General features: G+C 37.9%; 1 protein-coding gene across 1 annotated transcript in view; it reads right to left on the reverse strand.

The window, feature by feature from the left end:
• Positions 1-24,856, reverse strand: part of LOC140945174 (germinal-center associated nuclear protein-like) — a 111,417-nt gene that overhangs the window by 41,198 nt on the left and 45,363 nt on the right. Inside the window, exons 14-24 of the mRNA XM_073394228.1 lie at positions 17,206-17,338; positions 15,126-15,202; positions 13,032-13,145; positions 12,269-12,317; positions 11,805-11,918; positions 11,424-11,573; positions 10,551-10,841; positions 6,447-6,505; positions 1,022-1,238; positions 773-891; positions 504-617 (exon numbers count right to left, since the gene is read on the reverse strand). Of these exons, the coding sequence (XP_073250329.1) occupies positions 504-617; positions 773-891; positions 1,022-1,238; positions 6,447-6,505; positions 10,551-10,841; positions 11,424-11,573; positions 11,805-11,918; positions 12,269-12,317; positions 13,032-13,145; positions 15,126-15,202; positions 17,206-17,338 (1,437 nt within the window). The remainder of the gene's footprint in view (positions 1-503; positions 618-772; positions 892-1,021; positions 1,239-6,446; positions 6,506-10,550; positions 10,842-11,423; positions 11,574-11,804; positions 11,919-12,268; positions 12,318-13,031; positions 13,146-15,125; positions 15,203-17,205; positions 17,339-24,856) is intronic.

A 24,856-nucleotide genomic window follows, 5' to 3' on the forward strand; every position in this document is an offset into this window, starting at 1 on the left:
TTCCTTGTTTTGATTGCCTACATCGGATACGGTAGTTGCACTACAATGCCAAGTATGATTTTTGTTTTTGAAAAGGAAAGTAAGGCCTGTTAAAAAGGAAAAAAAATGGTAATGAAACGACATTTTTCAATCAAAAGAAATTTCCCACCGGACCGAAGCGTTCCATTTACGTTTCCAACGAAATTCCTTTTACTTCTCAATGAAGTTGCACTGCACACGACAATTTTAAAAAATGGATCGGTAAGTTTTTAGTCTTACCGGTCAGAAAGGACCACCTTATAGACAGAACACTTCGACCTGAAAATTTCCACTCGAACCAAAGCGTTCAATATATTTTTCAACCGAAAATTTCCGGATAATTTAGCACAATGGAAAGCACCCTTCTTTTCCGCCCACCTACCTTCTATACCACTCTTTGAATTTTAATAAGTTTCGTGACACAGCTCCTTTACGTACGCTAAGAAAGTATTGGAATGCGGAATAACAAAAGGCTATCTATTCACCTTGTAACTTCCTCCACAATTCTTGCACATTCAATCGAAACAAGTTCACTTATCACTTCACCATGGATAGCACGTGACACGCGTTCTTGACATGCCGCATTTTCTTCAGCGATTCTGCATACAAAAAAGTTATTTCACCAACTCTCGTAAAGTAATCAATCTAATTTGTGAAAAGATTTTTCAAAATCCATTTTACTTACATTCTACTCTGTCTGGAATTGACTAAAGGTATTTAAAAATTCAAAGACAAACAGGTGCAATAAATATACCTCTTTATATTTCTCTCCTCTGTAAGGACCGTCTTTGTAATGTCATTTATAAACTCCCGGAGCGCCTTCTCAAAAAGGTTGTCAAAAATTTTCGTAGATAGCAGAAGGTAGCTGTGAACCTGATGATTAAGATTGTAAAAATTGAAACAATAAAAACAAATTAACTTACCACAGATACGAAGGCGAATTCCGAATTTAGTTTCCGCGCGTCTTACAACAACTCAAATTTGACTGTGATGTATAATGTACCTTATCGATAGTTTCCTTTGTAATCTCCGTGCACATTTCGTTAAGAACTTCTAGGAAGAGACTTTTGGTAAATTGTGTTATTTCCTGCAAAAAAAGGTCAAAGATGAAGGTCCTACCAGTGGTTTGCCAACAGCTAGACCGTCGCGTGGCTCGGATGACCACGTGCAAATAGCGTCCCTTCTCCGGTAAGAGACGTAAAAACAGTGAGTCGTTTAACCTTCTTCCCACAGCTCTCTCCTACTTGTCTTATGTGGACTGTTAAATCGAGGTGGCTCGATAGGGTTTTTCAGGGTCAATACATCTCAACTTTGAGAATAAGCTACGTCGCCATCAGCAAAGATTTGAAAAAATTACCACCACAGCTGTATTATATAAAGATGAAATTTGTTACGATCAGGGTTACAATGACATCGGAGTTGCAATAGCAATGAAATGACGCCATTGCCTATTTAACTTCCAGCCGTATTTCTCGGTGCTGGAAACTGTTCTTTCGAAATCGTTCACGGGAACTTTTTCCTCCAATAGTCACCTCGATCTTCGTGGAGACCAGATATTTTGGGATGAAGTTTATAAGGTTAGAAATGCGGTAAAAACTGGACATTTTTACGTGGACAGCAGTAACTAACAATGCATTTGAAATATGCAGAAATGTTAACCTGAGACCAGGCTCTATTTACATTCCGGCGGGCAAGGCGAAACCAAAAGAGAGCCTGATACAAACCTTTTAAGAAACATCTGCCGCCTACTTTTTTGATTGATTGACATTTTGCTGAATCAGCCAACCAGAATTACTTCCGTTTCTTGCTTCTTTAATTAGAAGTAGGAAAAATGCAGATTCGCTGACTTTAAAAAAAAGCTTTTATCGTTCTTCAAAACAAAAATAAATCAGTCAGCACAGCACATTTAACTTCTTGCGAGAATGAAGGAGATCTTGAAGGTTTTTTCTGTTGCGTAGAAGGTAAAAAGTTTTTCGAAAAGACGACGACACGATGTTATCGTTTTAATATATTGGCTAGGCGCGCTCGATTTTTTAAATACTGAAATTTCTATTTTTCTGTTGCCTTATATTTTCTTCGGCAATTTTCCCCGATTTTCAGTACACTAATATTACACTAAATCTTGGAGGAATATATCGCGAACTTTTTTAAAGGATATAAAATTATCCCAGAACAAAAAAAACGAGTTCTCAAGTGCATTTAATTTAGTCCCGTAAGTGCACTTGCAATTTGCGAATTTACTAGAAACAAACGTCTAAAAAAATACATTTTTTATACATCCAGGTAAATATTATCTGCCACTTAGGAAAGACGAAACGAAATTTACTTAAACTAAATTTAATTGCATGCTCCCCTGACCTATAAACAAATGAAAAACGAACACACTTTGTAGTTCTTTTGTGTTGTTGTTTTATTGCAGGTCTAAAAAACTCGCTAAATTTATTAAATAATCGAAATTAACAGACAGCAAACAGCAAACGAGCGATGACCACAGTTTTCCCGGTTTATTTTTTACAAAAAGCAAAGGCAAACAACAAGTCTGTTACCTGAATACTAGCAGCACTAGCTTTTATAAAAATGCCTACAAAAATTCCTTGAACAGCGATCGGACATTTTTCGTCTAGCACTTCAAAGATGGCGATTGAGGTTTCTTTCGCAGTGAGCCTCAGCTTGCGTACCCCGTTCAGAGGTCATTCCCGGCTAAACTTTCAAATGAAACCAGTTTTTACAAGAACATTAGTCCGATTTGCACTCGTTTGTTGGTAAATCAAAAGGCACCTTGTTCGAGATCAATCTGCAGAGGGATTCGACTCCGCGATGCAGTCACAATAGTTCCGTAAATAAGCAAATCCTGAGAAGTTATGGAGAGCCATCTGAATTTCCATGGCACATATTAGGCATATTTCCCTGCCACGAGAGCGTCAAAAAAATTAAAAACAGAGCAAAATCCTTCTTTCTGCCGACGGCGGATCATTCGCATCCATTCAAACGATTTTTGAATGCTACAGCCACGCAAGGAATAAGCGCTTTCAACTTCCGCTGATTCCAAAAGCCAATCAAATCCTGTGGCATTGTTCTAACAGCCAATCGGAGTTGCGGCCAAAATCTGGCCGCAGTGAGCACAAGCTTGTGAGACTTAGTATCAGGCCCAATTTTAGCGTGACGACGTAAGAGAGAATGTATGAGAACTGCTAAAATTGGGCCTGATCCCAGGTTGCAGGAATGTTAGCTATTGTGGTCCACGAAAATATGAAACTTGAAGACAGTACCTCTGAATAACGAGAGGCTCTCACTGGTAAACACGAAATCTCTGACAAAGAATTAGCCCTTACTTTACTGCTTTACAATATATCAATAATTTCGAAACCCAAAGGTCATATTTACTATGTCGAGAATATCCAATTTTAAAAAATACCTATCGAGCAGTTAAAAATTATTCTCTTATTTGTTAAAGTAGACCAAAAGGTTTACAAAACCGCTACCAAGAACACCTTAATACATACTAATTAAATCCTCCTTTCTAGCAATCGGCTAGAGCTGTCTCCATGATCTTTCGCACACGTTTTTAAAAAGACTGAAACTATTATGAAGAGAAATTGCATTTCAAAAGCGCTTCGTTGTCTACAGGTAACGGCTGAACAAAAGATTGTTCAGTTTTTACCGTATTCCTGACCATAAAAACTTCATCCCAAAATATCTCGATAACGCTCTTACAGATTTTGCTTCAACATCGAGGCGGCTATTGGAGGAAAAGTTCCCTTGATCGATTTTGGAAGAACAGTTCCCAATACCGAGAAATACGGCTGCAAGTAAAATAGGTAATGTATCTTACATGAACTATTTTATTATTGACTGAAGAGGATCGAAGAGCGAAATATATTTCAAGACTTGTAATTTTTTTTCTTTTACAGTTTTTGTGCGCTTAATATGTAAAAAGACGCGATGTCCTCTTCTAGTTCGAGTTATTTTAACACATTCCTGGCCTCGGCTTTTAGAATTGTTCAGGAGAGGTGTCATTTCGTTGCTATGACAATTCCGATGTCATTGAAACCCTGATCATGACAAATTTTTATCTCAATATAATACAGCTATACTGGTAATTTTTCCAAATCTTTGTTAATGGCGACGTAGTTCAGTATGCTTCAGGTGTTGATCCCCTAAACCCTATCGAGCCACCTTAACAACCATTTTATTCTACAACATTTTCTTTTGCTGCAACCGCTGAACGGACTTAAACTAGAACTACGTTCTCGCGAAGCTGTAAAGGGTCAGCAGTGAGAAGAAAAAAAAAAGAAAAAAACATTTCATGGAAAAGCAAGGTTTTGACGGTAAAAAGCCGAACTGAAACGCAGTTAAAACGTTAAACAAACACGTCGTATTAGCCGAAGGCCGTAAAATCGTCTGCGAAGTGAGACGCAGGCAATGGCAAATGTTCTTTTCTCTCGATTTTCGCTATTATTTCTTTGCAGCTACTGGTCTAACTTGCTTCATTGTTCTCTGTAAAATACTTCTGCCGTGGAAATTTATGGACAAAAGCATTTCTTGATCGCCAGCAAAAACAGTCAAACAACGGCAACCAAAACTGCTCGACATTAACGCTAATCCACTAGCCCAGGACTAGTGAACATTCACGCTGGGCTAGTAAAAGTGTGCTCCTACTAACCCCTAGACCAGCAGCTTAGTGCGGTTCTTTTTCTAAAACGCTTTGTCAGTAGTTAATTTTTTGGCTTGAGTATCAGATGTAAACGAAAGAATTCGCTATTCATATAGTGGAGGTATCGTAGCTATTGACTCGCTAAACAGATGCCATATTGGAAATGCAACTACGTCGTCGTTTTCATGTCACTCAATAAAGTAGGGGCCTGGGTAAGAGCAGTCATCAAAGTCGGGTCCGCCATATTGGGTCATATTGCAGTTTTTTCATGCACATTTACGGCAGGATCAGGAATAAAGATTTCAAGCTTATTGTTAACAACTTATCTTCGAGAAAGCGTCCTGTTCAATGGTCTTTTGACTTAAACAAGCATAGTATCAGCCATGCCAGCTACCGAGTGTAGCTTAATGCAAGGAAACCTTTCCGTAGGACTATTTAGTCCTAGTTCGATATCCTTCAATGACAATGCAATCGTAAGAAACTTTACCTCTTGAACTCTGGACTGACAAGAAACAAAGCAGCATAAGCCATTCGTTTTATTATTGTTGATGTCTTTTGGCCTCTTAACTTAAGAGGCAAAAATTTTCATGAAAATCGTTGTATTAACTGTAGAAAGAATTGAAAACTAACTAAAATGACCGAGCAACTTATTTAATCCTTTTATTTCATTTTATTATACCGGTATATACATAGTATTATTTCATTTAAGAGGGTGTTGTAGTAGGAACCTGTAGAGGAGGAGAAGACTGGTTCCTAACCCCCCGGTACTTTGTTTCTGGACCAGTGGCTTGTCCTTCTGGGCTAGTGATTCATTTCACACACTAGACCATTGCCTAGTGTCTAAAAAAGTTAGGGTCGAGCACTGAACCAAGTTTCTTGCATGATGAAGTCATTACATTGCGGGACACCCAAGAGATATTGTAAGAATTAGTAACAATCGGTGTAGAGTTTCAAATCTTGTATGATTTTATCCTTTGTAGAATAAACGTCGATCGATTGTAGTTGGTTTTGGTGTTCGATACGATTTATGGTTTTGGTTTTCGAAACGATTTATGAAAGATATATACAAATATGGGCCACACAAGATTGCAGGTCGCTATGATCCACGCGCGACAAAATTGTAAACTCGCTCCGCTGGCGAGAGAACTTGAACGTTAAACTTTTTATGAACAAACAAAAGAGAACAAATATGAGGCCAATACCCAACTATCTCAGGGGTTTCAATAAAAATTGGAGTATAGTCCCCTTCTTCTAGGGAGATCTGGGGGCGTGCTTTCCCAGAATATTTTCAAATTTCAAAGCCCTAAACTGCAATTTCCAGCGTTCTGGCTATTAAATTGAGTACAAAATGTAGGTTTCATTCAAGTTTCCATTTATCGGCCAGACAATCAATTCCTGAAACCAACGAACGAATGATGAAAACTAAATTACGCACTTTGCACGTAAAGAAATTCTGCGTAAACCTATAAACTTGTGAAAAATTGACGGAAATACAGCGTTCATAGGACTAAAGCATAACGTAATACCAGTTCATTCAGATTTTATGATCCTTTTTTACTAACGACGTTATTCAAACTAGTTGCTTCTCAGATCCTTCTAGAAAAAAAGTAGCCTCCTTCTCAGAGCAAAGTAGCCGACGTGTTTCGTCGGCCGTCGGTGCTTGTTGAAAGCCCTGATTAAATAATCTCGCCAGAATAGGCTTAGTCAAAAAAGAATAATTATATGGTCAAAGAAACAGTCTGAACACTGGATCCCTAATAGACACTATGTTTACCTAAGTTGTCTTACCTCTCCACTGTAAACAACCGCAGGTTTTGGCGGGCTCTGGGGGGACTAAACAGAAAATCAGTAAACATTTCCGACGCTTTTCTTATAGATCTCTTATTTGGTAATTTTTGTTCTAGCTATTTGCGGGGAAAAGCCGTGGGGGGAATTTTTTCCAAAAAAAATTCATTGAACAAAAGCCTTATTACAGCATATCTGTCCCATGCTTCAGCCGTATTCGTTTATCACCTGAGGGAGTTCTAATACTTATCTCAGGAGAATAAACGAGACTGATCCCAAATGAAAGCTTATCTATTTACTTTTCCAAAAATGTCTTGCCGGACATTTTGAGTGGTAGCTTTCCGGTAGAAATTAGACATTGAAGATACGCTATTGGAAGCCGCCGACGGCCGCCATTGGACAGAATTTAGACTTAAGTTAGTTTTCAAGATCGCAAGAACGAAAGTACACCAAAATTTCTTAGCATCAAAATATGATATCAAGCAGCATTCTGACGCTACTTAAGAATAATTTGAGTCATTTCTAACGCTTTTTTTAAATACTCTATCACGGCTATTGAAAATTCAAGGTTTGAAATATATTTTCGTTTTAGTCGAATTCAAACATACAGAATTTTTTGCTTCTTACGGAGATTGTTTGAAGTTCCTAGTGTTGGGATTTTCAGTAGCAGGTCCAGACAACACAAAATTCGGCTTTTATCAATTTCAAAGTTTTTTGTTTATTGTTGTCATGGTAATATCGATTTTACTTACAAATTTCAATCCATAGCCAATTACTGGTGAAAATTTTATAGCGATCGGACAAGGAGAAAACCACTTTTAAGGCGACTGAAAAATATCGGTGTGGCCTCTGAAAAACTGTATCGAAACACCTTAAATAGGTTGTAACTGATCCCTTGGCCTCACTTGTTGCAAAAGGCCTTGAAAGCTACCCCGCAGCAATTTCGGGAGTCAGCCACTTGTAGCAGAGATTCTTCTCCTCGTATGGCCATGGCAGTTCAATTGAATGAGTTTTATATTCTCTCATTGAGAAGTTTCGCTACATTTAAAACAGCTTTTGTCTCATCAGTTCAAAGAATTTGGTTGGCCGCGTTTACGTGACGTTTAAACTCGAAGTTATCTACAGGGTGGGTGGACTTAAAAGCACATTATTTCGCTGATAATTAAAACACTAATGCTATTAGGGCCTGATTACAAGGAGGGAGGGTAACCCTTACAGCAAGAGGGTTAAACTAGCACTCGCACATTTCTTCTTACTATTTTTACGCGACGTGTTTACAAACCATGCCGGTAGGGTTGCCCTAGCGCTAGGGTAACCCTAGCAAGAGGGTTACCCTACATGTACCTGCCTTGTAAACGCTCTGCTAAGGAATAACTCATGATCAGCAGGAACTCATGAAAATTTGAAGGAGTTAACCAAGTTTTCTCGCTAAATTTTAACATCTGAATGATATTATGTATTTTCTTTATATGATAATAATGCCTGACCATTTTTCCGTATAACGTGTTTAACATGGAGAATTCAAGATTTCGCCAAATCTTGGACGTTACAAGGAATGTTAGTTTAGTCTTCACATGACGAAACACGTCAGTTAAGATGGTTGACTCGTTCGACTCGTGTCGGCTTCTTGGGAAATTTTGATTTTAACCCTCTTGCTAGGGTAACCCTCGGACCAGGGTTTATACCCTCCCCCTTAGATACCATTCTCAACATGTATTTATATTGGAATTTTGTTACTTCCACGCCCATTGTCCTCCTGTGCAGCGTCTGCCAGTACATTTACAGTTCCTTTTTTTTTATTTAATTATAAATTCTAAGATAGCCTGCGGTTTGATATTTAAGTGTCAGTGAAAGAATACACCGCATCAGTAAACCTTCTCTGTCCCTTAATTGTTTCCATCCAGCTCTCGGTTGTTGCATCACTACCATGCTCACAAATGCGTTATTGGAAGAATGATATCTTGCTTCACTGCGCATCAAATCCTTAGCACAGATGCCAAAAATGTCAGCAGTAATAGAACTCATGTTAGTGTTCACTTCCAGGTGCAACGAAGCGCTTTTTCTTGCCCTTCATCTGCTCTAAATGCTTCGACGCTACGCAATTTTTTCTGTGTTCTAACTTGGTACTACACTGGTGATTAAGGGAAATCCTGTTCACCTGTTGGTAGATCTAGAATTTAACGGTGTTGGTTGATTACTGCAGCACGATAAAACCTCGCCCATGACTCTGCGACTTTTCCCTGCATCAGACTCCCATCGCTCTCGCTACAGATCACACAATATTGCATAATTTCCTATCTTCTTATGGAGAATAAGACTGATCACAACGATGACTTCTGCATATGCTCAACAAAATGGACTGCACTTTTTGTGGGACGATCCGGAGGATCGGTGATCCCAGATCACTCGGATCATGGTAGATCAAGTGAAACGATAAATCCTTGTAGAGAGTGGATAATCGGTTCATTTGATCTACCATGATCCGAGTGATCTGGGATCACTGATCCTGATCTGAATCATCTCAAAGGAACGCACCCTATTTAGCTGTAAGTACAAGTTTGGTTACTAAGCAGGTATTGGCAAGAGCAACATCTGCATTTGTTTCTTTATCATGACTCATCGTATCTGCGAAAATGTATTGTACCAACAGTAATTTTCGTGCATCAACATCAAATTAGATGTTTACATTACCGTTGTTAGTATCGTGCAATCAGACTGTACTTTGTATTTAGGATATAATCTTTGGCAACTAATGTAAAGCGTTCACTATTACTGTTGCAATAAATCTTCAACCGCTGCTGCATTAAAAATATAACAATATAACTACAATGATTTACTTTAAAGCAGGGCATTCATTTTCTTTACTTGGATCTATAGCTTATCTAGATATATTTTCATTCAATACTCAACTTAATTTGATAGTATTAGTAGATGGGAGGCGTAAGTTTAACGCATTCTGTAATATTTCTATTTTTGCAGCTTGTCTTATGATACTCTGCAGTGACATATTTTCTAATTAATTTTGAAAGAAGAATTTAAAAACTTGAAAACCTGCTTCATAATAGCAAATCTTACACAGTCAATGCGATCGTTGGGTGACATCAGTTTCGTTGAATGCAGTACGTATACATGGAGCGAAATCAAATTATTACACGACGGCTTGTTGTTATCGCTTTACTAAACTCATTCAAAAATAAGTACCCAGGCTAAAAATTTAACAAAATGCAAAAACATACGTGTTTCTAGTATTCTTCATCATTATATGAGCTCTACGTTCCGATTCATGTTTCATCGCTGCAAGGTTTCTACCAAATGCAAAATTTTGACTTTGACAATGACTCTCAGACTGACGGCAGAAGTTGAGACAGGATTGATACCTGGAATGTTTTCGATAAACATCAGGGAAAAATTTTCGAATTTATCAGAAGATAGTATAAGACCCACATTTACGATTTACTAAGGATAAGAAAACTATCAAACAACTTTGCGTGTGTCTTGGTTCATGTTATCAAGAGTCAGCCTTCCTTTCGAGAGCAAGGTTTGGTAAAATCGCGGCATTCGGTTGATTCCAGTGACTTGCCTTCAAAGTCGAATTTCTACAGGAAAGCTATTACTCTGATTGTCCGGCAAGACATTTTTTGAAAGCTTAATAGATAAGTTTTAATGTGGGATAGGTTTTGATTATTCTCCTGAGATGAGAATTAGACTCAAATTTTCGGGTCCTTGGTGATGGACTAGTATGGAATTCCATTCTAATTTCGTCCGTTCCTTATTCCCCTTATCGTATTTCATTCTACAAGGGAAACTGCTTATTAATTTGGAGAAGCCTGTCCGAATTTGACAAGCAGAGCCAAGTTAAACAAATGAAGCTGTTAACAATTAAGATATAAAAGACATCAAGAAAACTGCATTTTGTGGTAATTAAAAAATTACAAAATATCCAAGAACAGTCATGATGACAGTCGAGTGCTTTCCTTCTTGCTATTCTGTTGTAGATCACAAAGAATGTTCAAATATGATATGGACAACAGCGCCCACCAAAGAGCTGCACTCTTGTTCCTTAAAAAGACGCAATTAGGCACCGTAAACTCACCTGGGTAAAGGGTCTTGGAAACGTCTGTACTTGAGGTTTAGCAATACCCACGGCTGTACTAGCGGTGATTGACACCTGTCTATCAGAAGTATCAGGAACCACCTTTTGCCTTCCAGGCAACAGCACTGCTGACGTGACATTACTTTGGTCGTGTGCTTCTGACGGAGGAATATCCTCTTTGCAGCAATCAGACAGAAGCTCCTCCGTGTCTCCAATGAACTCACCTCTTTCATTAAAACTGAGAACAGGTCTGTGCTGTGGGGGAGCTGGAAGGGCACCATTGTACACAACCTGAAAAGGGCGAGAACCCCAACTTGTTTCGTCTGTGTGACCACACCTTTAATAACATGAGAATTTCTGTAGAACCGTTCAGTATAATTATTGCACAGCTCTAGTTTCTGAGTCCAAGATGAAACCTTTGAGTGTAACCACTCAAAAAAGCTTCTGCGTTTTAACTTTGTATGAGACTGTTTATTATGTTAAGCAAGAAGGTCCTAAATTTCAAGTCTACGGATGAAAATGTTCAATGAGCCGTACTCTCCAATGATACTAGCTGTTATAAGAAAAAGGCCGTTCTGTCATTTGGACTTTGAAAAAATCGTAAAGGTGTTACCATTTAAATAACAACCAGGGAGCAGTACTTTCCAGTCAGTTACTGACTACTATGCTGCCAAGGTAGTCTTAATGTTCTAGGTTTGCCAATGGATCTGAGTGTCGACAATTGGCAAACTTATGTGTACGGTTAAAATATAAGGAGATAACGAGAGCCACAAAATTAAACTTGTCAAGGAAGCAATTGTTATTCTCCTCGAAGTTTTGCCCTGCTGCCGATTAAATCACACAACATAGGTAATTAAAACAACCAGTACTCGCCTCTCCAACGGAGGAATTCCGCTTTGACTCGATCAACTTCAAGGCCCGCTTCACTGAAAATCTAGTCTCAGGTTCAATAAATGACGAGCGTGAAAAATTCACACAGCCTTCGAAAACAGTCAGACCGTGAAATGAGCAAAATTCCCCAGCCTGGAGATAGAAATTAGAAGGGGATTATAAACAAGCAGACAAAGATGAGTGAGGTGCATGTAACATTATTCAATTCCGGTAGCTATATGGAAACAGCCGCAGCATTGCTTTCGTGAACAACAGCCGGTGTTACATGAATAATGCTCAAAACAAGTGAAGTTTCATGTTAATACCAGCGAAATACGAAAATGACAATGAATAAGAATTACAATCATGATCAGTTAGCATTACCTCTGATTCGTCCTCAAAGGCTAACATTTCAATAAGGTCTTTCAGCGGGTATTGCGTCGTTCTGTTTGGGATGCTGAGAGAATGGTTCAGCGTTTGGACAGCTTTACTCCGAACCTGAACAAGAAAATTACTTCAATCATTCAATGATCATTCACCGATGATACTGTAAACTGGACTTAGGTAATACGCATGACTGAGTGATGCTGTGGTTCACTATCATGCTTGATTCAAATTTTACTTCTCTTTGTTTCAAAATAGTTGTTATCATACACTATCATACCCAAAAACAAAGCAAAATAAAATTCAAGTTGAGTCACAACATGAATTACAATACTAGCGGTCAAAGCATCGTTAAGTATTGGCATTTCTTTAGGCACTGATGCATACATGTAGACGCTTCAAATAGAGAGCTTGTAAAGCAGCGTTGCGTTCACAAACAGGCTTTCAATAAATGCAGGCTTTACCTGAGTGAAATAGCGATGCAGTAAACAGGCACTGAGATACTTTGCATTCCTATGACAAAAAAAATGGGTTAAAAGAGAAAGTAAAAAGTAGAGTGTTCTTCTTCAAATCAAACGAAAGCTCAAAAGATGGTTTTCACAGTGACGTCATCAAATTGTAAAGTCAAAATAGCGAGGTTTTACGAATTCTTATGCACACTAGGTTATAGATAAACAAAAACTAAATCTTTATACAAGTTTCCATTCCCGTAGCATGTTTCATTTCGAAAATTCAGCAATTTGAACTTCCGAGTTTTCACAGTGCGTGACACCAAAATAGGAGTGCTGTCTCGTTGAAAAAAGTCTTTCCTCTTGATTTTCAGCAGTATAACCATAACCAAGTATTAGAAGATATGTTTATGCTCACGTATGCTAGTTCTCGAGTCAAAAGAAAGAGCTTTTGTAGAAATAGTGAACTCCAGATTTTTTTGTTGATTTCCAGCAGCCATATTGGTGCACCATAACGGTACACCAATATGGCGTCTCCATACAAAGCTCTACAAAGGTGCGTGAAAGGTTTCGGCAAATAACTCAGAAACTGGGGGCCACAAAGACCTGAGACTTGGACAAATTGTCTATATATTAAGTCTTTTACAACATTTCATTTTCTTAACTTCTTCCACTGGACGGTTTCTAATTCATTTTTTGTTGCGTGACAGTGAAAACGATCTATAAAGATTAAATTTTATTTAACATTTACTCAACATACTGTTTTTAAACATTATACCTCACAAGTCGAAAAAATCTGACGGCGTTATTGCTGTTCAAAGCGTGAAAGACTGCCATAGCAAACTGGACTTCAGCAGATTTTTGAACTTCATCACGAAATGTCATAGCTTCCCTGAAAGGAAAAATAACGTAAACAGAATTCAGATTGTACTTCAAACTGAATTGCATTCGTAATACACGTTTATCGTGATTTTAAGTAGTTACTGGTAGTTTACAGCTGTTTCGGATAACACGCGACCTGCGATGTCAAAAACTTCTTTTGATTTTGGGTTTTTCTGCGACATCAATCAAAATCTGAAGGACCGTTGATTTCTAGCGGACCTCTTAGGAAGCAGAAGTTTGCTTCAACGGGTTCAAAAGGTCATGGTTTGTGACTTGTGATTGGTGGATTTCGATCCCTTTAGTGTGTGTTTAATGCTTCTGAACTTCAGAGTTCGCGTGTTTTTGAAAGGCGCAATAAGTTTTTCCAGTCTGTGCCTTGTCGATCGGGAGGACTTGGGCTTTGATGTTCTTTGTGTGATGGAAACTTTTTACGTTTTAGCTCTCAAGTTTAATTGTTTTTAACTTTTGGGCCCAAGACACCGCACGCCGAAAGGGACCATCATAAACTGTAAAACTGCAATACACAAATATCTGTCCAGTATCCTGTGCAGCCTAGTTCCCAGAATTCTCTTGCCTCTTTGACTGCGCGGTAGATTCCAGTTCTAACCGAGCCGGAACGCCTAGGGACTAGGCTGTATGGGTGTATACAAAACCTGGGCTAGGCGATGGCCCACCCTAAATTTTGCCGAAATGACACGAAAAATGCAAAATCAAGGCAGAAAGGCTGAGGAAAGCATAAGAAATAAGCACAGAAGTGAAACTATACTAGAGACCAGGATATTATTACTTCCACTAGCGAAAAAGGTTTTTATTCAACCAAAATAACTTCACATGATGTCACTTTTTAAAAGGAAAAACGATTAATAATTCAACATAAGAACTAACAAACCTATTTTAAAAAAAGAAAAGGGATGCTTGTTTTCAAGCCAAGTCTTCCACCGGGTATTTTGAGATTTAGAGTGCCGTATTTGCCAGGTTCGAAGCTTATTTGAGGGTAGCAGATACTCAGGGGCTGCACTTACTTAGAAATTCTCTTAGGCGATATTACATGGCCGCGTGGAGATACGAACTTCCAGTGTTGGAAAGTATTTCATGAGTGTGCGCAGCGAACGAGCGAAATATTTTTGAACACGAGAGGAGGAATTTCGTATCTCCAAGCGGCCACGAAACGTTCTATTCATTATATAAACACCGATGAAATGGCAAACCATTTCATCATCCATTTCATTTCTGGATTATATTGCCGCCATAGCTAAAATAGGTCAAGCGTTCTGAACAATCTTAGAAATCTCGACAATTGCCACGTCCCTCTTGAATATTTTTTGTTTAAGTCAAAACTACAAAATGTTGTGGATCCTCATATGCTGTCACTGTCACTGTCACTTTCACGCTTATTCCTTTTTTCCGTCTTAAAGAATGACAAATCAACGTCGGGCAAATCCACAGGTAATTTATCTCGGGTCTTTGATGCTCATCAACCCCAACAACAATTTTTGGAGAAATCGCAGAAATTGCAGAAATCGCAATTTTTGCTGGGCAATCTTCCACCACCTTTACCACTTAAATTAATCAATTTTAGAAAAACTGCGATTTCTCCAATTTTTCGCAATTTGTGGAGAAATCGCAGATTTTGCTGGGCACCCTTCTACCTTCTCCAACCCTTGAATTCATTAATTTTAGCAAATTCTGCGATTTCTCCAGTTTTACGCAATTTTTGGAGAAATCGCGGAAATCGCTGTTTTTACTGGGCACCCTTCTACCTTCTTTATAGACCATTACCACTTGAATTTAGTAATTTTAGCAAAAACTGCGATTTCTCCAATTTTTCGCAATTTTTGCTACTGCGTGCAAACTTAGACATATCTCGGTCTAGCAGGCTGAACTCATATTGGAAAATTTTTCTTTTACCTGAAAAAATAATAAATTGAATTACCGCTGTAACAGTCTTTACCCGGCTTCATTGCCTAAGAAGGAAACTTGAGCATTTTACCTTAGAATGTCACCTTCGTTCAGGTTCAGCAAGATATCATAAGCGCGAAATTCTGCTTCACGAGGACACGTAATAGCCTTGAAAAAGAAAAAAGCAAAAGTAATTCAGCACTACTAACACCGGCACGCTGTTCCTCAACAACACCACATTAAGAAAATAATTATTTAATTAATAAAGTCTTTCCTCAACTGTAACCTAAAACATATTTAACCAGAATTTTTCAGTATTTGGTACACACATCAATACTATTTGGAGTTGTTGAGCACGTGTACATGAAAGCGAGGCGAGCATTTAACACAGTCACCTGGCCAGGATATTTACATGTAAGAGGGTCATGAAACTGCAACCTTATTTTACATAGCAAGCATCACAATAAAAGGTGTTTCAATTTGAAGTCTGTTTGTAAATACCAAAATCACGAAAAATGTTGTGACTTAGCTTCTTACAGTGCGACTACTAATAACTGGGGCCACCTACAAAAAGTTGATCAATCGGATTGCAGGAAAATAACAATACATTCCGAGAAAGTTGGTTGCGGGCCAACCAGCAGCTCGCAAAAAACAGTATATTACTCGAAGCATAACATTTAAATATTGATAGCAAACGTTTTCAAGAAAGCAAAATAGTAGTCTAGTATGTTGTTTTTGGGCCCCTTTGGTGCCTTCCCTGCCTTCCGTATGTCTTCCCTTTATTAATTTACTCTGATAGATCATGGGTGACCAATCACAACGCGCGTAGCATTCACATCATTGTATAAAACTCGATGGTTGCACTCTGCACGTTTACTATTGCTTAATTACCGGAATGTATTGTTATTTTCATGTAATTCCATAACTTGAAATCAGGCCCAACTTTAGCGGTTCTCATACATTCTCTCTAACGGCTACCGCTAAAATTGGGCCTGATATAAACTCAATCCAATTGTGCTCACTGCGGCCAGATTTTGGCCGCAACGCTGATTGGCTGTTGCAACAATGTCTCAGGATCTGATTGGCTGTTGAAATCAACGGAAGTTGAAAGCACTTATTCCTCGCGTGGTTGTTTTCGTGAATGATCCGCCGTAGGCGGAGAGAAAAGTCGATTTTGCTGCCTTTTTTATTGTTTTATGGTCTTCTGGCAGGAAAATATGTCTTAATATGTGCCATGGAAATTCAGAAAATTCACATGGTTGTTCATATCTTCTCAGGATTTCCTTTATTTACGGAACTAATGTGAGTGTATCGCGGCGTTGAATCCCTCTGCAAGTTGGTAACCGCTAATAAGGTGCCTTTTGATTTACCAACAAACGAGTGCATATCAAAATACTGTCCATCTTAAAAGTGGTTTCATTTGAAAGTTTAGCCGGGAAATGACTTTTCTGAACGGGGTACGCAAGCCCAGGCTCATTGCGAAAGAAACCTCAATGAAGTATTAGACGAAAAACATCGCATCGCTGTTCAAGGAATTTTTGTAGGCATTATTATAAAAGCTTGTGGCGTTAGTGGTTAGGTAACAGATTTGTTGTTTGACTTCGCTTTTTTGTAAGACAAATAGATGTTTCAGTATTTTAAATTCGAGCGCACCTAGCCAAAATATTAAAACTAGAACATCGTGTCGCCGTCTTTTCGAAAACTTTTTACCTTCTACGCCAACAGAAATATCCTTTGAGATCTCCTTTAATCTTGGAAGAAGTTGAATGTGATTGTCCTGACCGTTTTATTTTTAGTTGAAAAAATCAAAAGATAAAAGCTATTTTTCAAGTCAGCGAGTCTGCATTTTTCCCACGCATGAAAAATTTGCAAACTAAAAAAACAAGCAACGGAAGAAATTTTGGTTGCCTGCTTCGGCAAATGTCAATCAGTCAAAAAATTGGGCGGCAGACGTTTCGTAGAAGGTTCGTATCAGGCTCTCTTTTCGTTTCGCCCTGCACGCCAGAATGTTATTTTCAAAGCGAAACGAAAATAGAGCCTGATCTCAGGTTAGTAATCCCATTGGTCAACTTTGTCAAGGAGGCCCCAGTTATAGTGGTCGCACTGTAAAATAAATTGGGTAGGTTTCTAATTGTTACTGCATAACAAAAACAAGCTTGGTCACACTGTACCTTGTCTTTATAAAGATCTCCATAAAACTGTTTTAAAGTCTGCAAGCACTTTGTCAAGTTCTCTGTGTTAATTTTTGCATCAAATGAATTCATATCTGCCTCACACAGTAAATGGGCGCAAATAATGTGAAACCTTGAAAACAAAAAAAATAGATCATCATGAAAACTACAATCCATATATGCTCACTTTGGAGGTTGGTTGGCCGCATCTTTGATATGCTTTAAGGTGACAGCGCGATGCTGTTAGTGAGTTCTTCACTTCTTGATTATAATACAACAAAGTGAATTAATATCTTTCAATTCTAATTCACTGATTGTGTAGTAAACTTGAAAATACTGTGAAGAAGTTGACAAGCCCTGACTCACACTTTCCACAAATCGTACTCTAGTCTTCTTGTAAAGGTATAAAAAGGGGGATTTGGTATGCCTACAAGGCATTTACCCCTTGCTAACACGTCGCTCACTCCTTCATTTTGTCCTTAAGGAGCAAAGTATGTTTCGGAGGATTCGCAGTGCGGATTGAGCAAATGCTTTGTTGCCGCTTAATTTCATTCACTGGGAGGTCTTGTGGCTTTTACTGTACAGTGGCTGCTTGTGGTTTTTTACCTTTGCTCTATCAGAAATTTACCTCTGATCGCTAGCTGTAGATGCTAGTATTTTCCTTTCTTATTTTCAAAGGTGGCTTAATAACCTTTAGGGTTTGTTTCCATAGTTTCCTGCAAAGTGTTGGATCTGATAGTGATCACGTGACGTCGAAGAAGGTGGAAGCCATTTTTCATCTCCCTGACTTCCTAGCTCTCTACTCAACCTATTTAACTCTATCTATGGAGAAAAACTCTTTTATGGTCTAATGGAGTAATCTGCTACTTCCTAGTATTCAAAAACTGATACAGACTGAAATGAATGCAGTCTCAGTTACGCTCTCTGAGCTGAATGCAAAGGTTATCAAGATCGAAGAATCGCACGGATTTATAAGTGCTAAATACCACAAAATGCTGAAATTGAAAACGTGCATCAGGAGAATTATGATCGATGTGTTGAAATTGATGAAATCCAACAAACAGGCATTCCAGCACTACCTGAAGAAAACACCCAAAATCTAGCTATGGAACTAGCATCTGCTATTGGGTTCGAAGTAGTTGATAACGATATTTCTACCATACATCAACTACCGGCCACCAAGAAAGAGAAAGACGGTTTGATAATTAAATTCACAAGTCGCGATAAGAGAAGATTTCTATAAGAGGCGTTCGAACCTAAAAGGAAAGTACAACAGTATTTTACCAACTATAAGAACTCATTACGCTCAGCGTACCCATCGCTTCAACAAGGTTCACATCAACGAATCACCAACAGCTTATAGAAAGCGACTTTTTGGTAGAATTAATAGTTTCAAGAAAAATCATAACTACAAGTTTCTGTGGACCTCTAATGGAAAGATCCATCTTCGTCAAAGTGAAGACTCAGTGATCCACACGTTTAGAACTCCTGAACAATGTGAAGATCATGAGGACTCTATATTGAACAGGTAAGTCTGTAACTGTTGTTTTTCTTAATGTAGATTTCACTAGTTCAGTACTACTCGTAACATTATTGATATGGATGATAGTAACTCAGATTTATTGCCTGACTGCGATAAGGATCTTTATGATATCCTTCCTAATCCTGATAAATCCGATGATATAGATCCTGATTCTATGTTTACAAATCCGATTTCTGATTATTATAATCCTCCCCAACTCAATGAGCTTCTAGGACAATTAGGTAAAGGCTTGACCTTCTTACATTGCAATATCAGAAGCCTATACTACCAAAAAATCTCTCACTCTTAAATGATTTGCTGGATTCATTGATTAAGTCCATTGATATAACTGATATCACTGAGACTAAACGAGGTGCACTATCTGCTGATAACGTGGACTTAGCTAATTATAGTTTCTTCCAGTATGACTCTTTGACAAGTGCTGGAGGTGCAGGTATTTATGTCAACAAAGACTTGCAAGCTGTATCAAGATCTGACATAAAATTTAATGTCCCACTAGTGGAGTCATGCTGGATCGAGTTGCAGTCTCGTTATAACAAACCAAATGTAATAATTGGCTGTATTTATAAGAGTCCTACAGCTAACTTACATGATTTCACCTATGAACTTGACAGAATAAGATTTTTTAGTATAATTACTATTTGTAAATACGCTTTTCATCGTGATTGTTGTAATTTATTATTATCAATTTTGTTTTTAGAGGGCCACTAGGGAGAATACTTCATAGTAATAGGTGTCATCCTCTTAAAATAAAGGTTATTATTATTAGTAGTAGTAGTAGTCTAACCTCTTACAAAGTTTTATCTTAGGTGATATGAATATAAATTTTCTCAATTATGATGAACACACTCTAACAGCAACAGAGGACTATCTTATCATGATTTATAGTAAGAATTTTTATCCTCTCGTAACTGAAGCAACTAGAATTACACACCATACTGCAACATTTATTGATCATATCTATACAAATGCTCTTCATATGAACATATCTAGTACGAACAGCTTAATCAACATTGTATTAATGTGGGACCATCAATGGCAAAGCTCATGGATGATACCACTGTTGACCCAATTTCGTACATTAGTAGGTCTCCTAGCAATAGCTTCATTATGTCACCAGTTAATGAGCCTAGTGTACCTTTACTCTTCTCTCAATTTAACCCGTACAAAGCGCCTCTAACAATTCCTAATAAGCTGGTCAGCGGAGCTCATGGGCCATTAGCAATGCCCTTTACAGCATTATTCAATGAGTCTATAGCCTTGGGAGTTGTTCCTGAAGTATTGGAAATTTCAAGAGTCACACAGATTCATTAGAGTGGACTAATGAGTGATGTAGGCAAACTACAGGCCCACATCAACCCTCTCTCCTTTTAGCAAAGTCTTTGAGCGGCTGGTTTGTGATAAATTGTTGGCCTTTATAGAAAAGGAGAATATTCTTTATCAATATCAATTTGGTTTTAGGAAAGGCTTTTCCACTGAGCAAGCCATTCTTGAAATTACAGACTATGTTAAAAGTTCAATTGACAATCATCTTTATACATGTGGATCTTCCTAGACTTTTCAAAGGCATTTGATACAGTTAATCATAGTATGTTACTGAGGAAGCTTGAAAAGTATGGAATAAGAGGCCTGCACCTAGAATGGTTTCACAGTTATTTGAGTAACAGAACTCAGTATGTACAGATAGGTAACATTAAATTAGCTTCATTAACTGTTAGATGTGGCATACCACAAGGATCAAAACTTGGTCCACTTCTCTTTCTTCTCTAGATAAATGATCTCCCAAACTCTACGGATGCTTTAAAATTTAGAATTTTTGCGGATGATACTAATATATTTTACTCCTCAAAGAAATTAGACTTTTTAAAAACTGTTATAAATGATGAATCGGATAAGGTTTACAAATACTGCTCTGCGAATAAGCTTACAAACAATTTCAATAAGACTAACTATATGTTAATAACATCTAAGGAAAAATGCTGAATTCAATATTACAAACATTAGTCGCAAAAGCTGCATAAAATACCTTGGAGTTTCTACAGTGGCAGAGCCAAATTTTACATGTTAACAGTAAAATAGCTAAAAATCTGGGAATTCTTTTCAAACTAAATTTCAGGGCTTCTGATATTTCGCGCGGTCGCGGAGCCGCGAAATTCCGGTAAATCCGCGAAATTCACAAAAACACGAAAAATACCGCGAAATTCGGTAGAAGTCTTATCAAATACATGTCTGTACAACATATTTGAAACTTATTTCAGCTATTGGGGCTATTTACTTGCCGTAAACTTTCAAATTTATCTTAGAACTTCGTCACTGAAACGTGCGAACAACATCCCGAAACTACCAGGCGTAGATTATGTTGCGAAAAACTGGGCACTAGCCATGATGTTAAAGGCTTTGCCATTGGTTCATTTCTGGAGCGTATTGTTGTTGAAAGAGCAAATGATGACCTCTGTTAGAAAAACGTTAAAAAAGCTGGTCTGATCAGCGCAAAACCGATTGATTTCTACCGAAATTTGCCTTGAAAAGAACCAAAAATCGGCCGTTTTTTACCGATTGCTTTTTGGTGAAGTTTGCCCCGAAAACTCCCGCGAAATTACCGCGAAATCGGCCGGTTTTTCCGCGAATTTGTCCCTAAAAATCCCGCGAAATTTGAGTTTTTCTTCCGCGAATTATCAGAAGCACAGAAACTTAGACATCTCAATTTGCGAATGCTAACTAATTTATATTATACTCTCCCCTTCCCATATCTGAACTATGGCTTAATGAGTTGGTGGATTACATATAAAAGCAATATCAATAATAGTTAATAAATGTGTTAGACATATTTTTTTTGCATGCAGACAAGAGAATCTAGGTCCATACTTTAAACTGCTTGGGATCTTGATAGCAACTTTTATCAGCCAAATCAGAAACAAAGGCAAAATATTCCACACTTGTTCTCTGAACTTCTTTTACCAGAATCCAACACACACTCCCACAGTGCAAGATATGCAACCTAAGATAATTATTATAGAAGACATGCTAGAGCAAATTATGGTAAATTTTCATTTAAATTTTTCGCCTCTAAGCTCTGGGAGTCGATACCTATGTCCCTAAAATTATTACCTCACAATTCTTTTAGAGCGCACTACAAACTCCATTTGTTAAGGGAACAATAATGGAATGACATAGCCTTAAGATAACATGAGAGCCAGATCTACCTATATTATTCTATCATTATAGCAACCAGCTCGAAAGCCTTAGCTCCTCTAGTTGCTGTGCACTCATTGACAATGTTTCTCTTCTTGTTATTACTAATATGTTTATTTTTTTTTGGTCTAAATAATGTGCAATATGTAATCTATGGAAACAGTGCGAATAAACAAAGAACTGAATTGAATTGAATTATTTGACTAACAGTAAGTATTGCTTGCATGTCAGCCCAAGCCCTTTCATGTAAATACGAATAATGCAAGTCTTGGAACTGGAGCGGGATGATGGTATTATTTCTCCTTTCGCTGTAATTGTGACAGTTTGTAGCTAAGGAACAACACTACTTTTGACTTGTTTTGTTTTTGTGGAGAGAGCGGTTCAACCGTTTTGGCTGGCTTTAAGTTGACATAACGCATTTATCAGCGGGCAGTATCAAGGATCGGAAATTCTCGTTTTCCAAGTGGCTGCTTACTAGCCATTTTACATGGGATGGATCCCGGATCATCTTTTGCTTGAAGGAGATGAAGATATGTATTGCTCCTTTTTTGCGTGGCCCTTAGCTTACAATATTTGGTGTTTTCTGTGGCCAAAAAGTAGTATTCGCGGCACAAAAGAGGCTCTGGCTCTTATATACACCCGCTATCTAACATACATGAATCTGAAAGAAGTCGTTCATCTGTTTCTAAGAAGCACTCAAGGAAGCTCTTGAGCTTGGAACACTATTGAATTGCAGATTATGATGATGCGATGCAAACCAAGCGAATAATACAGATTTTGCAGCCCTCTTTCCATCATTTTTTGTTAAATAATGGATCGCACCTCCCCGCCAAAAAAAAAAATTGTGTAAAATAACAAATTTGTGTGCAGAGATAATGAACAGTAAATGACAAGTAAATGGAAATCTTGGTCTCGTGGTACAAATTCGCGTTTTCCGTTTGGCGTAAAAGTGAAGCATAACCTTTCTATTGCAATCCCGTTTTCCCATGTAGTTCGACGTGACGCGTTTGGATATCTTGGCAAGGATGGACAATCTTTTGAGTTTTCTATCTTTTTTTTTCTCATTTTATCAAGCACAGCTTTCACCGCAAGACGCATATCATACATGAATTTTGTATATGCAGTGGTTAGAGCATCCGAAAGGGTGTACGGAAGGTCATAGGTTCAATTCCTAGTTTTGATTGGAAAGATGATCGTTAGAATATCAAGTTGTTGGTATAATGCCCGAAGCAGCCATCAATCCTTGACAACGTCTACTGTTTACGTCACAGCTTTTTCAAAGGAAAAGGAGAGAACATTTTAATGTTTTCTTTTCATTAATATTATTTACTTAATGTTGTGTTCCAAAATTTCCCCCGTTTTCGAAACGTTTTATGACGAACTTAAAATTACAAAATGCTGCACAAGAAATTGTCTTTGTTGAGTTAACCTATTTTTACCCCAAACATCAATAAAGAAAAACATTTACCCAGATCATGCTCAACGTAATTGACTCCTTACCCATGCCTTACACATCTTTAATCAGTACATGAGACTGTTATGCTCTTTTTCAAAACCTGGTGTACAAAAAAAGAGTAGAGAACTCTTTTTTTCATCGTTTTTTTTTGGTTATTCAGCACCAGTAACCTCATATAGTCTTAGAGGACTTCTATTTTTTTGTAATAGTTATTGAGATCTCTTAAGTGTGACGGTGTTTAACATTATCAGTTACGAAATTATGGCGAAGTATTTTCAAAATTTTGCAAAAGGGATACTTTTCAGTTTGAAAGAAGGTTGTTTTTTTACCTAGAAACGGAGTGATTTCTTCCGATAATGGCGGATAAATCTCGCAAAAGTGATTGGAATTGACAGGTTTGGCTGGGCTCGATTACCAGCCACTGTTCGGGAAAATGAGCCCACACTAAGCAACGTCCACTATGGTTTCATGTCTCCTTTTTTACCCATTTCAACCAACCCTTAACAATTAACAACATTGCTACACTCACACGTGTCTGACACAAAAAAAAATCTTCACGCGAGCGTGATACCACGACGCCCAAGTGTGCGCTCCAATAGCGAAGCTCCCATTAATAAATTTATAACTGAAATCAACCAATAAACTTAAAACCACAAATCAGTTAACTTAAGGGCACATTCATGTGACTTTTGAGGGAAAGGCTAATGGTAGCCTTATATATACACTCAAAAAATAGCAAACATCTTTGATCACATTCAAGAGCCATAATGGCTCTTCATGACAGTAGATTAGGCCTGGAAAACAAATCAGGCCGAATTTTTTGCGTTCAACAAGTCTACTTTACAAAATCTTGCCAACCTTTTATACTTTTCAAACATCGCATCTGAGGTGAAACAGTACTATTTATCATACTGACCTCGGACAGAATGCAGTATTTAACCATTTTTCAAGACTTAATTCACTCAGTCAATATTCAGGACGATCAATCGTGGGCTTTTAGCGAAACCGTTCAAAAAATTTCCAAAATCACCTATACGGCCGGCCAGCCGGTTCTCACGCTTGACAGGCGCCAAAAGTGCGAGTTGTGGTCGAGTGTTTGAATGAGCATTAATAGAGTTACGCTTCAACACAATTAATGTGTAATCTTAAAAAGGGTTTGATACGAGGGCATTTTGAGTACTCCTGCAAGCGATGTTCATGAACAACTCATAAAAACAAACGGTAGAGCGATTAAAATTGCAAAAGAGACTACTAACCATCAATAAAAGAAATATAACTCGGTGAAACATTTACAGAGACAACAATTTTCATTCAAGAAGACAAGTATTAAAACAGAATCCACCAGGAAATTGAGTAATTTTAACTTTCAGAGGACAAAAACCTTGTACCAGTATAATTTAAAGAATATTGCAGTCTTTTTTACATTTTTCAAGGGCTAAAGATGTAATTAGTCACCTGTA

Source organism: Porites lutea, chromosome 8, assembly GCF_958299795.1.
Source record: "Porites lutea chromosome 8, jaPorLute2.1, whole genome shotgun sequence".
Taxonomy (NCBI): domain Eukaryota; kingdom Metazoa; phylum Cnidaria; class Anthozoa; order Scleractinia; family Poritidae; genus Porites; species Porites lutea.